Genomic DNA, 16,813 nt, shown 5'->3' with positions numbered 1-16,813 from the left:
TTGCCTCTCCCTCTCTCAATAATTGACACTGCTCCTTTAATCCATCCAGTATTACTCGCAGTTGTATCAAAGGATGCACTATTAACTGCATCAAAAAGATTCCATTTAAAACTTTTTTTTTTGCAGTAGCCTGGGTTATTCCACACCCATCAGAAATTCCAATTTCCAATCAGAAAATCCAATAAGCTGGGGCTCATTGAGATCTGGTGAGCTTACAATTACTGCCAACTTGTCCACGTTTTTGCCATGATTAACAACATCTGTAACTTTTTTTGTGTCCAGTTGAAGATTCAGAGATATATGTTTAGCTTTTGAGATAAAAGAATCCTTTATTTAAGACCATTTTGTTATGCCTTCTTGAAGTTGTTTCTGATAGTGAAAACTTATTCAAATCTCCATTGCCTGCATTTATGATACTTGCAATTATAGCTACCTAATCTGTTGAAGAAATATTTTTGCAACAATTAATGTTGATTTAATTATATCTTAAGGCAAAGAAACTGTTACAAAATCGTCAGTTTTTTTCCTTTTTGAATTGTATTTTTTAAAGTCTATATCAAACTCAACTGAGTCTACAAATTCAGTTTCAGAATGTTTTTGATGACTTGATTGAAAAATGTTGTCAGATGATTGTTGACTTATTATTTTCGCTTGAAATTGATTTGTTTTTACAATTTCACCACTTTCGCAGGCTTTTTTTTGTTGTCTAAAAACATTCAATCTTCTTTTCTGGTTGGAAGTGATTTAGTTTTATCTTTCATTATTATGTCAATAACATCTGAAGGAAAAATGTCAAAAAGATTATGCATTTCTTCCCAAAATTCTATGTGCAATTTTTTATACCCAGTAGATGCTTTATTTCTGCGATTTTAAATATGTCCCTAGAGATATAAATTAAAATTCTGCGTAAACAAAACCTTGAATTATACAAATGGTAAAACTAGTAATATACCTGTTTTATTGTAAGATTTTTTAACATTTAAAATTTCCCAAGTGATTCAAGTATTTTATGTTATATTTTAAGTTTATTTTATTAAGGTTACGTAAAATACTAGCATAAACAATACTTTTTGCTAAAGCAAGAAGGTTTGAAGAAAATGTTAAAATTTCAATAGACTGGAGGAGGTAGTAGATTCAACTTTAAAAAAAAATGTTTATAATTTTCTCTATGTACTCATCAAAATGCACCAGAAATCAAATGACGACCTTCAAAAATCAAAAACTTTGTGGAAATAGCGGGGTATATATATATATATATATATATATATATATATATATATATATATATATATATATATATATATATATATATATATATATATATATATATATATATATATATATATATATATATATATAAATATATATATATATATATATATATATATATATATATATATATATATATAAATATATAAATAAATAAAAAAGTAAGATGAAAAAAAACAATTTTTATACGGTACTTAAAGATTCATGCCGTTTGCGGCACTCATCAGCCATAAATTTAAATCCTTTTATTTAAATATATGGATTTAAATATATGGCTGATGAGTGCCGCAGACAGCATGAAACTATAAGTACCGTAAAAAAGTTGTTTTTTTCATCTTACTTTTTTATTTATTTATTGATCTATTTTTTGATTATTTCGCTTTATATTGATCACTCTCAAATCAAAAAAATTGATTATTATTACATAATCAACACAACAATAGATATATATATATATATATATATATATATATATATATATATATATATATATATATATATATATATATTTATATATATATATATATATATACATATATATATATATATATATATATATATATATATATATATATATATATATATATATATATATATATATATATATATATATATATATATATATATATATATATATATATATATATATATATATATATATATATATATATATAAAATACAATAGTAAGTGCAACAGTAATGTTTAATAAAAAATTCCTTATATATGTTTACAATGTCCCTAGAGATATTAAAATTGTATTAAAAGCAAGTATATATATATATATATATATATATATATATATATATATATATATATATATATATATATATATATATATATGTATATATATATATATGTATATATATATATATATGTATATATATATATATGTATATATATATATATATATATATATATATATATATATATATATATATATATATATATATATATATATATATATATATATATATATATTTGCTTCTCTTTGAATAGAAGTTTTTTTGTTTTTTTTAAACCAATTTACTGCCAACAATCTCCAAGTAACCACTATTAGTTAGGGAGTTATTGGAAAACAAAAAATAATGCTCAAGAGTTTAGATGGCGTTGCCAGGAGACTTGAAAAAGTTGAAGGATGTATGAGTCAGGAAAACAAGAATAAGAAAAGGTACATGCATTATAAATGCTTATCATCATGATAACCTTATATGGGACAATGACACAAGCTTGGCAGATAGAGCAGGTCACAATACATTTACAATGCATTTTTGAACCTTGTCTAGAAAAGAAAGAGAATTGCTTGAAGAATCAGCCTAAACATGACAACTGCATTCCATACAGGGGTGAATAAGAGATTTGTAGAGATATAGGGTTTTTGAGGATTTGGGAAAATTGGGAGAAAAGAGATAAGACAGCAAGCAAGTTAAGACCAATGTAAGAGATTACTAGTCAATGATAATCCAAAAAATTAAAGAAGAGGTCTCAGGACTCAATATAGGAACATCGACAAAATTTTGATATTTGTTCGCAAACAAATCCTATGTTTTGTTGGAGTTAAAATTCATAAGCTTCTACAAGTCCCAAGCTGTTCAGGAGAGAAGTTAGATTCAAGATTAGCTGCTTGTACTAAGCGATTAAAAAATGATGACTTTTTGTTGAGACAGGAGTATTAAGTTGATCAGCAAAAAAAGTCAATTAGATGTTAAAATATCAGGAAGTTAATAAATGTAGATAAGAAACAATACAGGACCAAGGAGAGAAACTTGCGGACCCCAGAAGTTACTAGAAATGAAAAAAAGTGTTAGCATTTGAGAATGACTTCAATACTGCGGTTAAAAAAAATGGTTTAATTATCTCTAAAACTTTCATAGGTACAAAATATGAAGTTTATGAGAAGATCAGCATGCTAAACTTTATGGGAAGTTTTTAATATGTCAAGAGCAATAGCTTATTATTTAGAATTTAATTAAAATGTCATTTATTTTAATTAATTTAATTAAAATTTAAATGAAATGTCCTTTTTTCTATTTTTATTTTAAAATTCTGATGTTGGTAAAAAGTTGCCAACCTCAGAAATCTTTTTTTGTCAATTGTCAATTCATCTAAGGCCAAAAATGCCACTATAATCGAAGGGGCTACTTTAATTATGCTTAAGAACCTCTTAACTCTTTAACTCCAAAGCATGATCCTTGACAAACAAAACCGCTGCGGAAAGGAAACAAGTCGAGCGTTATTTAACTAGGGATGTGGTAGGGATCAGCGTGGAACTTCTCGCCTATGAAGTGAGAGCTCTACCACTACACCACAACCGCATTAATTTTCAGAAAGTTAGTTATGAGACTCAAGGCGAGAAGTCTGTTATCAGATGTTTCTTAATTAAAGTTTGTTAATTAATTGTATCAGAAGTTTGTTAATTAAAATTAAAATAAAAATCTAAAATTAAATTTCTCTATTGTTAGCAATGTCTCAAAAACCTTGCTAGCAATAGAGAAAAAACTGATTGTTGATAATAATAGAGAGAAAATAGTCAGGAAAACAAGTTTTAGTCACTTATTAATTTGTCTAGAGATACTTGAATTTCTGGAAAACACTTTTGTAGAACTATGACAGGAATATTATCTAGATCAGAAGTTGTAGTTGAGTTCAATTAAGAAGTCTCTTTAGCAACGGAAGCCTTAGTGATTTGGATGTCTAGAAATGCTTTGTTTAACATTCCTGTTTAACTAGAATGGCAGGAAGAGTGCAGCCAATCAATTTAATAGACAAAATGGAGGAAATATTTCTACCTTATCTTTGGTTATATAGTTTTGCCTTATCCAATTTAAAAGACAAATTCAAAGAAATAGTTCTGCCTAATCCTTGGGAGAATTAATCAGATCAGATCCAAACTAAGAAAATACAAACATTTGTGTGTATTATTCTTATATATGTATGTGTGTGTGTATATATATATATATAAATATATATATATATATATATATATATATATATATATATATATATATATATATATATATATATATATATATATATATATATATATATATATATATGTATATATATATATAATTTTTTTTTTTTTTTTTTGTCGTTGTTATATTTGTTATAGTTGGTTTAAATTATTGTTATGCATTTTATTGTTACATATTTTTTTATTGAATAGAATTTAAGTTAAAGTTTTAGTGAAATCTTACAAAAATTTTGAAATCTGTCGATAAATATAAATTTAGTTTTAGTAATGGGTGAAACTCAGTTTTTTTGCCCTGACATTTTGGGTAGAGGTGCTGGGCCCAGGTTTTAGGGCATTTCTTTCAGCCAATCAAAATTTTCTCAACTTTCAAGGTTTCCTCAATTGCCATTGAAGAATAAACTGATAATAAATGATAAACAAACTTTTATTAGCTACAAGTAAAGGGTTTTAAACGATACATATCAAAGATTTTCAGCATACATATTAAAGAGGGTATGCTGGAAATTTTTCATAGCCAACGGATTTGGTCTGAAATTATATAAATATTGTTGGATATATTGTTCGAGATTTTCAGAGTTGATTCCGATTCTCTAAATGATTACACACTATCTCACTTTTAAAAGAATTTCAAATTTCTTTTACATATAACAGCTACAAAATGCCGGCAAAATGTTTTTTAAATATTACTTTTTTTAACAGCCTATTTATGAGGGTTAACATAAAAAAAACTAGAACAAAATATTCTTCTCTAGAGTTTTTATTGACTGATGACATTTTTTTACTTTATTTTGCTCTCAAATAAAACATTTAAATTTCTGTATGTACAAACCAATTTTTTAAATAATCATATTTCAGGTCCTAATTGTCTTGAAATGTTTTAGTAGATTTATGCTTATTTTCTTTATTTTAAAAAAAAAAACATTACTCTGAAAATAACTATATACTAATTTTGTCGAGGCTTGCATTTTTAAAGATTAAGCATACCAAAATAAAAAAAATTAAGCATACCAAAATAAAAAAAATTAAAAGTAAAAAAGTTAAATAAAACACAGTTTGTCGCATTTAGCAAGGTTCTATCTGAAATTTTTTATACTATTAAAGTTTAGGAAAAAATCTTTAAATTTTTTTTTTAATCCCTCATTCAAATTATTTATGTTATTGTTTTTTTATTTGTTTATGTATTCTTTTTTTTTTTTGCCTCTAGTCCGAAGACATTAAGGCCAATTATTAACAAAACTGTAGGTAGCAAGTGCTGTGACAATAAAACCACATGTTGTTAAATTAGATCAAGGTTATGCGCAGAATTCAACGAAGTCAATAAGAAAATATACTTGTAAAAATATATAAAAGTATAGAATTAAAACTTTTAATTTTATGGATTGCTGGTTTTATGGATTTAATTTATGGATAACTGGCATCCGAAGTAATAATTAGAATTTTTAGTTCAGCCATTAAAACTTGTGTCATGGAAGGAACCTATCGTTCCTTCCGTTACACAAGTTTTAAATATCTATAACTAAAAACTTAGAATTCTATTAACAATGTCTTTTCTCAAAAATAAATATATATTTATAGGTAGTATATAAGGTATTTTTGCCCCCTTTTAAACGTTTTTATTTTATTTTTTTTGAATTTCCAATTTAGTTTTCAAAGGTCATTCCATTTAAAAAACAAGACTTTTTGATCCTGCCCTCTTGTAAAAAAATCAACTATAGTAAAACTTTTAAAACAATCAAGGTTAAGGCCAAAATTATCAAGACCAAGGACTTTAGAATCTGCCTTAAAGCAAGGCCAAGGACTAACAACTCTGCCTTAAAACAAAGGCCAAGGACTAACAACTCTGCATTAAATGCAAAGTCACAAGTTTTAATTAAACTGCATGTTTAGACTTTTTTTTGTTTTCATCGCGTGTTTTATAGCAATACACGATTTAATGTATGATTATATACACAACTTAAATTACAAGAATAAGTTGTTTTAGAAGTTTTTGCAAAATACAAATCTAATAATTAAACTTACAATATACAAACATAGATCAAAGTTTGTATTTTGGCTTTGATAAAAGAAAAAAGAAAACAAACATTAAAGACTCCGAGGACTGGTGCAAAATTTTAACTTTTTTATGCCTGTATCAAATACAGGGCCGACGATACGGGTTTCGAAGTAGAAGGACACAATCGTCAGTTTCTGAAAAAAATGAAGATTTTTCTCAAATTAAAAAAATAAAAAGATCCTTTTGAAAAAAAGTAGGGAAAGTGGCACTTGCCACTTCTTTTCACGGTTTTCACGGCCCTGAAACAAGGATGTATATTAGGGCGGGTCAATTTTTTTTTTTAAGAAGCAGCATATTGTGGGGGGTTCCTATATATGTGTATAGGATGTATACCAATTTTTAGGTCTGTGCTAGCCTCCGTAGGGGTTGCACACAAAATCTGATTTTTTAACCATTTTAAAGAAAAAGGGGGTATAAGGAACTTTTATATATAACTATTTTATAATTATTTTATTTTATTTTATATAATTGTGATGATTTAGATATACTACAAAAATGTTTTACTAAAATACTGTTTAGGTATTTTATTAGAATAGAGGATTCAAGAACTTTAAAAAGGATATAAGCTTTAAAATGCTTTCTGTTCATATATATTACCTTTTCTTAGCAAAAAAACAAAACTCTTAGAAATATAAAAAAAATAGAATGAAAATTTTTTATAGGCTACAAAAAAATGTATATTTTTATAAATGTCTTATTTTCATTGCGCTTTCCAATCAAATTTAGGCATTTTCCCCCTGGACTCCAACAGGTTTATTACACATTTGTGACGTTTTTCGTAGCCATATCTATTTTCTGATGCCTTTGTGACTACTCCAACTATTCTTTCCATATTCTGACTATGACAAGGATACTTTGGAATACTTAATGGAGTGTCATTGGCTTTCAAAATATCTTCATTTGAATAGTCATTCAGTAAAGGTGGTGAATGAACTTTCTCGATGTCCCAATTTATTAATTCACAGTAATCTATGGCTCCAAGATTTAATGTTGTAGGAAATGTTTGAAATGTCTATTGGATTCGCTAGTAAACCTGGATTTAAGTATCCTTTGAATGGCTGTAGTTCTAACTTGTTTTCTTTCATCACTTATCATCGCCAATAAAATGTGTCTTTTAGAGCAGCATTGACAATAGCAGCAGTTGCTCTGCAACTGACACAATAACGATCTGCTATGATTGCTAGTTCGTTGTAATGAAACCTATTTTGATGACATTTTTTTAAGACATTAGATTCGTATAGCTTGTCTTATTCATTATTAGATTCATCTAGTATGATATTATCCTCAGATTCATAAAAATTGTCATCGGTAATTTGTCTATCAGTGTATTTCTCAACATTTGTATGTGTATTTAACTGATTTGTTTTCTTTTTTCAGTTTTCTTTAAAGTAGATGTGTAGGTACGATCAAGTAGTCCAAGTTGATTTGTGCGTTTCATTTGCCCAACAAACGCATCCCATTCTTTTATTGGGACTTTAAAAGTACATCTGCATTTCTCTCTTTCTACTCTTAAATCATAACAGTTGCATGAACATATGCCAAACATGTTGTCAAAAGCTTTCAATTTGTCATAAAAATTAGCGTTTCTTCTAAGTCTTGAAGTTTTATTTAAATTGGATGCTTTTTCCATTAATCTACATACCTTTGAGAATACTGCCTCTTTGCCTTTAGCATTTCTACGAAAATAATAGCAATATTTCACAACATTTCTTTTTGTAGGAATCATTGCAGTCGGAAATTTAGAACCTTGTCCAAATGTTAAGTTGTCAGTTTTACTGCAAGTATGAAATGTTGCCATGATACAATGTGTTGCTTAATATTAGTTATTTTTTATTTTCAATTAATAAAAATAAAAAGTAGACAAATATATATACAAACAATAAATATACTACGTATAGAGACTAAAATGCAACAAATAGAAAAAACCAAAAAATTACATAGTAGCGTAGCAAAAGTTCTTATGCTGACATGATATCATATTTTGAAAGGTGATGAAATTAAAAAATTTTTTTTGCTTAAAGTTTTTATGTAAATAGAATGTATGCCCAAAAAAAAAAAAAAAAAAAATTTGGGGGCAAAAATTAGGGTGTGTGGTGCAACCTCTAGGGGGGTGTAAAATAAAATAAAATTAGTTTACATTAGTTTACAAAAAACTCGACATAGTGCTGCTTGTCAAAATTTTAAAAAAAGTATGGTTTTGACCCGCCCTAATGTATATCCTGGAAAAAAAAATACCCAAAAAGTTATGCCCTTTATAAGAAATCATCTTAAGGTTTTAACGTATAATGGAAAAGTTAATTTCTGAAAACAAACATTAAATTGTTACCTTATAAATTTAATAGATGTATATTTAAAACCTAAATTTGATTATTTTAGTTTACAGAACTGCTCTGAACGAGATTGACAGAACGATAAGCGACAAAGTAAATACTATAAAAGTATACTTGATATTTTTGTGTGAGCTGCAACTGGTCTTTGCAAAAGTTAAATCGATCATTTGTTTATATTATTAGTTAAATTACTTTTTCTAGTAATGAGAACGAATCAAATTTATTATCTAATGATAAAACCTATTTGTATCTTCTTCTTTTTTTTTCTTTTCTTTTACGTTTGTTCACATTCTATTGTTATTCATCATAGAGGAAATTTGCCTAGTTTGCATTTATGCACTCGTCCTTCTTCAGGTTCGGTAACTAGTTGGCATATACGTAGGTTTGCACAAATGATGTTTTGTACTTAAGTTTTTTTTTATAAAAGCCTGCAAAGGTTTTAAGTTTCTATTACAATTCTAAATCGCGCTTTAATAATAAGGTAAACTAAGTAACCTTAAAAGTAAACAGTTGTATGCGTTTTTTTTTTACTGTCAGAATATGGCTCAGCTTCAAAAATAAAACTAAATGAAATATAATTTTCTACAAATTATTGTTATAAATATTTTTATATAAAGTATGGTTTTTATTTCCATAAATATGTGTCAATAAATATCAGTGCCGAGGCTAGTGGTTTGGAGAACCCTTCCCTTCTCCCCTACAAAAAAAAGAAAAACTTGTCCTGTAGGCCCCAATTTTCTTAAATATATACTTTTTTTCAAAAAAAGGGTGGGGGTCGTCCTGACTTTGCTGAGACCACTCCTCCCATCAATTAGGGTGTGTGGCGTTTATATATATGAATCAGAGCCTAGCCACGGCTCTGGTTCATGTATATTTATGAAATATATAAAGAATTTTTTATATATATATCATAAATATATATTCACCAAAATAAAAAATTCTTTATATATATATAAAGAATTTTTATTTTGGTGAATTATTTTTTAAACATTCTTATCTATTCCGTATTTAATTTGAACTGTTGGTAGAAATCCAATGTGATCGGTTTAACCCGGTTTTATTATATTTTTTGTACACGCTAGATCGTACATTGATGTACAAATTTATTTTTGTTTTGTATCGTAGGATTTTTTAGATGACACAATGAAAAGCATGATAATTTTTGGTGATTGTAAAACAAATAATAAAGAAAATTGTACTTTAAAGAAAGATGACAATGACAAACAAAAAAGTATTGTTACATCAGAAAAAACAAATTCAGAAACTTTTTGTGTTGCGGCAAAGTATAATTCTTCAACCATTTCTAATGTAGCTTCTAAAAAGACATCTCAAGATGTTTTTAAAGTAGCTTGCGGTATTACTTCCTCATATCGTGTTGGATCTTTAAATAAATTTTACGGGAATTGGCGTATTTCAGCTATAAATAATGTACTCTCTGACCGATCTCACGATTCTAAAATATCAAACAGCCTTTTTTCACCTACTAGCAAAACTGATTTTGATCAATTCTGTGTAGCAAGAAAATCTACATTTGAAAATTTTAGTTGTCCTAACGTAAAACTTGCCTCAGAAGAAGTTGTTGAATTCATTAGTTGTTCTTCAACAAAAAATTCAAATATATATCCGACCAAAGTACTCGTTGAACCATGTGTTTCTCTACAATACATCGGCACACCGTTTAAAGGTTGTTTTTCTTTTGGCAATAATAATCCTGTTTTGAACAAGAATACGACAAGACAGTATCAATTTTAACCTAGTCCGTTTTTAAAGTAAAAAGCTTAAACATCTAAGAAACGAGTGTCGTATGTTTTATATAGCTAAAAAAGAAAAAACTTTTTGGGTTACATTTTTTTTTTTATATTAACGATTCTTTTGCGTTAACTACGAAGTGTATTTATTGATTACTTGTTGACATTTTTATGCATATTTGTCAGTGTACGATGTGTATTATATGCATCACTTTTCGCGACTATTTTACATTAAAGATATTTTAAAGGTCTTTTTTAAATGTTTTTTTTTTCTTCTCTTTTGAATTTGTGGCCATTAAATCCGGTAATCGTAAAGAGTAGGAAAAGAAAGCGTGAAGAGTGGGAAAGCAGGAAATAATGCTCCTGCAATTAATTAACAAAAACATTTTATAAAAAAAATCGATTACACTTTGTTTGATCAAACAAACTCTATCAAGGTTTTATGATCGTTACTGCACTACTTGTTTTTCGATTTTTCTTCAACTGTTTGTTTAAGCGATCCGTAAAAGAAGGTTATTATTATAAGGAATTTAGAAAGAATGCGTTTAAGGCTATAGAGTGCGAAATGGTTATCCGATTATTATTATTGTGTTTTTTTTAATATTTAGAACTCGTAATGATTGAAGGTTTTGTATGGAGTTGTTTTGGTGGACGAATAAAATCATAAAACATTTTTCTTAAATCAATCCATTTAGCATATTTATTATATTTGTTTCAATATTCTCAAACAAATGCATTTGTTTAAGTGGGCTCATAATAATAAAATGTTATGATTTTTGTTAATTTAAATATTACCTTTGAGCAGTTTTTAAACTTATAATTTATTTTAGTACATTTACATTATATTATTTAATAGTTATATTTTTATAAATTGAATGTTCAATAAAACGCATGATTTTTCAATAGGATAAAATCTTGAAAAATTAGTGGTTTGTTGTTTTCTGTTTTTTTTTTATTTATTTATTTCGCCGTTTAATAACTTTTACAATTTACAAGGTTTATAAATAAAAAAAATAACTGGCGGGGCGAGTAGAAGACATTATTTTGTCTTATCACCGAGCCCCAATCGTACGTATTTACAATAGCCGGATAATATATTTATACTTTACAAATTATTTATTAAAAAGTATAAATGTAAAAATAAATAACAATTAGTTTAAGAAATACTTCAAGAACATTATTCATGTTAAGAGTAATAATCAAGTAAACAAGAAAAACTGAAAGAAAAGTAAAAAAGAAAAACAAAAAATAAATAAATTAATTAAAGAGCACGTATTTTCAAGAGCCACACTATATATGTATATTATACAAAGTATTTTTTGAAGAATATGAAAATAAAATTTATAACAATTTGTAATAAAGTAATATTTAAATAAAGAACAAAAAATTCAAAATAAAAGAGTACTTAATTTAAAAAAACCGTTTTATGTATGTATATTTTTAACCAATTTAATTAAAAGTAAAATAAATAACAACTCATTAATAGTTAAGTAAAATGTTGAAAAGCTGAGATTTCACCAATAACTTTTAAGATTAGAGGAAACACCATAACTCAAATAATGAAAAAACTAACAAACAAAAATTGATAATTTCTGATACATATTTTATATAATTGAATTTTAGTTTAAAAGAGGCATTTAAAATCGGATATATTAAAATCCATAAGTAATAACACCTGTTTCGATTCTTTTTTAAACTGATGTATACTAACTTTTTCCGTATTTGCAATATTAGGAAACTTTTTCACAAATAGGGTCCACGATATTGAATTGAATATGTAATTTGTTTTGAATTATATTTAGGGACAATGTAGTTATTATTTGAAAATTTTGTCGGATATTTATGCTCTACTTTTTCAAAATAGGACTGAAATATTTTAGGAGATAGTCCCATTTTTGTTTTATACATAAACATTAAAACTTGATGTAAGTTTATTTTAAAAACATTTAATGCGCCCAGTATACGCAGAAGAGGCTCGCATGGTACAATTTTATCAGCTCCAAATAATATTCTGCAGGCATGTTTTTGTTTACTGTACAATTTTTTTAATTTTGTATGATTTGTACTTGCCCATGCAATATTACAATAAATCAAATGACAATGAATGAAAGAAAAATATAAACTTTTTAAAGATTTATTATTTAGAAATGGTTTAGCCCTATATATCATGGCAATATTTTTTGATAACTTTTTCTCAATGCTTTTTATATGATCACTCCAACGTAAATTTGTTTGTCTTTACCCTTGAATTCATTTTTCGCAAATCTTCAACGTATTTTTATGTACTCAACAAGTTGTAAACAACAAAGCTATGTATGTCGAATATCGAACAAACTTAAGTTTTTTCTTGAAGATTTAAACGCGACTGCAGCTTCTTATACACCTTTTAAATGATAAACTTTTTTAAACTTTTAGCTCGTTTAGTTCATGTGTTAAAAAAAAAAAAAATTATTGGAGTAATCGTGAGACCTTGCTAATGGTAGTACAGCATATTATGTTAAAAGTAGTACAGCATATTATTTTAAAAAGTAATTGTGAGGCCTTGCTAATGGTAGTACAACGTGATGTCAAAGATGGCCAACAAACCAATCGGTGTCCTTCAACTGAAAAACATACATAGAAGTGTGGGTTTCACATTCTGTGTATGCCAGAAGGGCTTTAGTGCAAGAGTAAAAACCAAAACAAAAAAGCGCTTGTCAAATTATTTACATAATTTACTCTATATATCTTTCTAGATATATTTCTTCAAGAAGAATACAACCTCAATTACTCAACCTATGGATCGAAAAAATATCCAATCTCTTGAAGCAAAATATCGCTCATTTTGTGAAAAAGGAGAAAAGTATACGGAAAAAACCTTAACTTTTGTTCTATACTGTGTTATTAAAGTAACTAATAATATATTGAATAAATGACGAACAATATCAAAGTTCAAATGGCGCTTGGATCAGACCAGAAAAAAAATGTAGAAGAACTAATTGCCATAGCTATTAATAAATTTAAAAGTAAACTAATGGAGAGGATTATTTGGAGCAACTTCTTATTGTTAAAGATGCATTAATCAACAATTTAAAGTAGAAGCACTCGGGAAAAAAAGTTTGTGTAAATGATGCTAATAATAATAAGAGTACAAAGTACAGTGATTTTCCGGCAGCTTTAGCCAAACCTGGGTCACAAGCTAATACAGCTCTCATTAGTGCAGTATCTGCAAATGCTAGAGCAACAGAAAACAAAACCAAAACAATTGTGTTTTTAAGCTTACTTCTTCCAGACACCAAAGACCAGTCAACTGCAGAATCCTTAGTAAATGACAAAGTCAAAAACATATTCAAAAAATTTTGCATCAAGGTTTAAATATTGAAGGAATATTTAAACCTTTATGCTAAAATTACAAGTACTCATTTAATTAAACCAAAATTAAAATTGGGCAATGATTCAACATCAATAAATAACCAATCCGCGGTAATAGTAGAATTTGAAAATGTAAAAAAAGGAGTACTGTATTTATTCGACCCGATAAAACGAAAGAAGAATATAACAAGCCAAATAGTAAAAAGAAAATTGCAAGTAAACGATCTTGAAAAGGCTTTTTTGGTTTGTCATCTGCAGTAAAAAAAGTTCGCTTCATCGATGTGTCTAGGACCTTTGAAATCAACGGCCGACCCAAACATCGGTTTATGGATTAGGAAACAGCTCAAAGTGCACCTTCTGCGCCAATAATCAGCAGTACTAAAAACAACTAATCACTGTCAACCAAATTAAGCCATTAAGATGTTTTATCCAAGCTTAATTATAACACCATGTAACAAATTTTCACTTTTGTTAAGTTCCTGGGTTAAAGTGTGTTTTCCTAACTCGTTAGGTCCAGTAAATCGCTGTTATACCAGAAAAACTTTGCTTCTGTGACCGGGACAAGGAATTTTGGAAAGTCGCGTGTTATCGAGAAAATTCTTGATTTGCATTCAATGCCAAGCTTCTTCCTATAATATTCCGAAACTGTTGGAGTTGTCCAGATGTTTCTACAATTCTCCTAAACACTCTAAAACATTCAAGATATTTTGAGAAACTCTCAGAACTTTCTAAAGCATTCTTCAACGTTCCATAAGTATAAAAGCACAGGTCTCGAATCAAAATTTCAATTCGTGTTATTGCAGGATGAAAGGATAATGGTTTAGTTAAAGAGAATTTATTTATTTGAAGTGGCATCAAGAGGTTGCTTGCATTCATCTGGTTCATTCTGCTACGTGTGCAGACAATTCATAAAGACAAGAGCGAAAAAGTATTCCGTAAAAGCAAGTCGTATAATGTGTGAGGCCTACTTCGACGTGCCGGTCGGGGACCATGACAAGTTGGGCACCGCATTTCACATGCGAATATTGCAAAAAAACACTAGAAGGTAAACTGAACAGTTGTTTCTCGCTTAGATGTGTTTTAATTTATTTTATAAAATTTCAATGCTTTATATCTAGTTTAATGTAATTTACGAAGTTTTGTCATAAGTCGTGTATTGTAGACAAATATGTTCCATCTTGAAATCATTCTATATTTTGAAATTTCCTGTCTTCAAATCTTTCCGCAGATGAAGTTGGGAATAGAAAGCTGTACTTCTCTAGCTAGAAAGACGTGAACAATTTAAATACGGACCTCGAGCTTATGAAAACGAAGCTGAGCTTCTGATATCCAGGCTCAAACAGTGAAACTTGGTTGATGATATCGTACTAGTCACGCATCAGAGGGAGCGGCATCAAATATTCCCCAACTTCTTTAGTCAGCGTGATGGGCTGTGCTTCTGTAACAATGTTGCCGGTGTATTCCGGGCTATAGGTATCGCATGTAATCCTATTGAATGGCGCCTATTGATAGACAGTTTATCCCGGAGCCTCAAAGCCGTGTTCTTTCACAATGGAAATAACTACCCGTCTCTCTCAACGGCACACTCTGTGCATCTCAAAGAGGACTACACCAGTGTCAAAATGTTGCTGAGTGCATTAAGGTATGACGACTACGAGTGGGAGATCGTCGGTGATTTCAAAATGGAATCATTTCGCATGGGTCTTAAAGGTGGTTTCACAAAATTTCCTTGTTCACTATGTCTCTGGAACAGCCGTGACACTAAGGCTCATCATCGCACAAAGGACTGGCCAAAACGGACCGATTTTTCTGTTGTAAAGAGCAATGTTACGTGGGAGCCACTGATAGGACATCATAAAGTGTTTATGCCACCGCTGCATATCAAGTGAGGCCTCATTAAGTAATTTGCTCTTGATAATGAGTCAGCAACATTTAATACCTCAGAAATCTTTTTCAACTGCTGTCCGAGGCTAAGGCCAGGGCTAGTATATTCGTTGGACCACTGATCCAAATGATTATAGAATGTGAGGATTTTGCAAAGCTGTTGAACAGGATGTGGAGTGCGACTTGGAGCAGTTTTGTTGCAGTTGTTCAGGGCTTCCTAGGTAATCACAAAGCTGAAAACTATGTGGAGTTGTTGCAGACTCTCATAAATAATTGTGCCAAAATGGGATGCAAAATGTCTCTGAGTTCATATCCTTGATTCGCATTTCAAAAAAATTCAAGAAGAACTTACATGGATCTTACTCCGAGGAACAAAGGATGACGGACTTCATTTGGGGGCTTTTTCAAGAAAGTGTAAGCAAAGTTTGTGTTTAATGAAGTCATTTTTTTTACATACTTTAGACATAAGCAATTGAAATATAACACTTAGAAGCCTGGAACAAAAATTGTATTACATAGTGTAACAAGTTACTGTCATAACTAGCTAAAGGTCTTTCAACCGACTATGTCACATGTCATTACACTAACGTCACAACACAATTAATTGCTTTGGCGAAATCACTAAAAGTAAACATAATTGCCTTTGCCGGAACGTGGTTCGACGAAAATAAATGCACTCATTTAATATATAAACTTCTAACTGTTCAATAAAAATAGACCCAGTCATGGTGGGGGAGTGGCTACATATGTGTTAGAAGAATTTGAACCTTTTGAGATTACCAACATTATGTAGTACAAAGTTAGAGCAAGTTTAGTGTCGAATCAGATTTTAAAAATAACAATTTTATTTCGTTTATTTCTAGGCCTCCACCCAAATTTAGTGATACGCAAGATGACATACAAATACGTGGGGTTGCAGTAAATCGCTCAATTGTTGGAGCCTCAAACTTAGTTAAAAAGAGGGTGTTTTGGGTATGTGTATTTGCTGCGGACTTTATTTACAACAAAAGTTTATGGAACTTGAATAATACTCCTTTATGCTCTAGTGGGCCAGATGCACCTGAGTAAAAACTTTATTCACCAATCAGTCATCTTTCAAATACTTATTAATTCAAGATGTAATTTTTGCAATTACCTTGATTTAATTCTATCAGAGTCCATGGATAGAGTTTATGACGTAGAGTCAAATCTACTGCTAAGTGATAA

General features: G+C 28.8%; 1 protein-coding gene across 3 annotated transcripts in view; it reads left to right on the top strand.

Moving 5' to 3' along the window:
* LOC101235232 (uncharacterized) overlaps nt 1–11,298 on the top strand; it is a 78,806-nt gene extending 67,508 nt beyond the window's left edge. The window contains exon 12 of one of the 3 annotated variants that reach the window (XM_065820104.1): nt 10,981–11,298. In XM_065820104.1, the coding sequence (XP_065676176.1) occupies nt 10,981–10,989 (9 nt within the window). In that variant the 3' untranslated portion in view covers nt 10,990–11,298. Of the gene's footprint in view, nt 1–8,670; nt 8,960–9,749; nt 10,633–10,980 lie in introns of those variants that run through there. The other 2 variants (XM_065820102.1, XM_065820103.1) reach the window with 2 other exon arrangements.
* Nucleotides 11,299–16,813: the final 5,515 nt, after the last annotated feature.

This window comes from Hydra vulgaris, chromosome 15 (genome assembly GCF_038396675.1).
Source record: "Hydra vulgaris chromosome 15, alternate assembly HydraT2T_AEP".
In the NCBI taxonomy this organism is placed as follows: Eukaryota; Metazoa; Cnidaria; class Hydrozoa; order Anthoathecata; family Hydridae; genus Hydra; species Hydra vulgaris.
The sequence above is the reverse complement of the archived record's forward strand: the minus strand, read 5'-3'. Positions and strand labels throughout refer to the sequence as shown.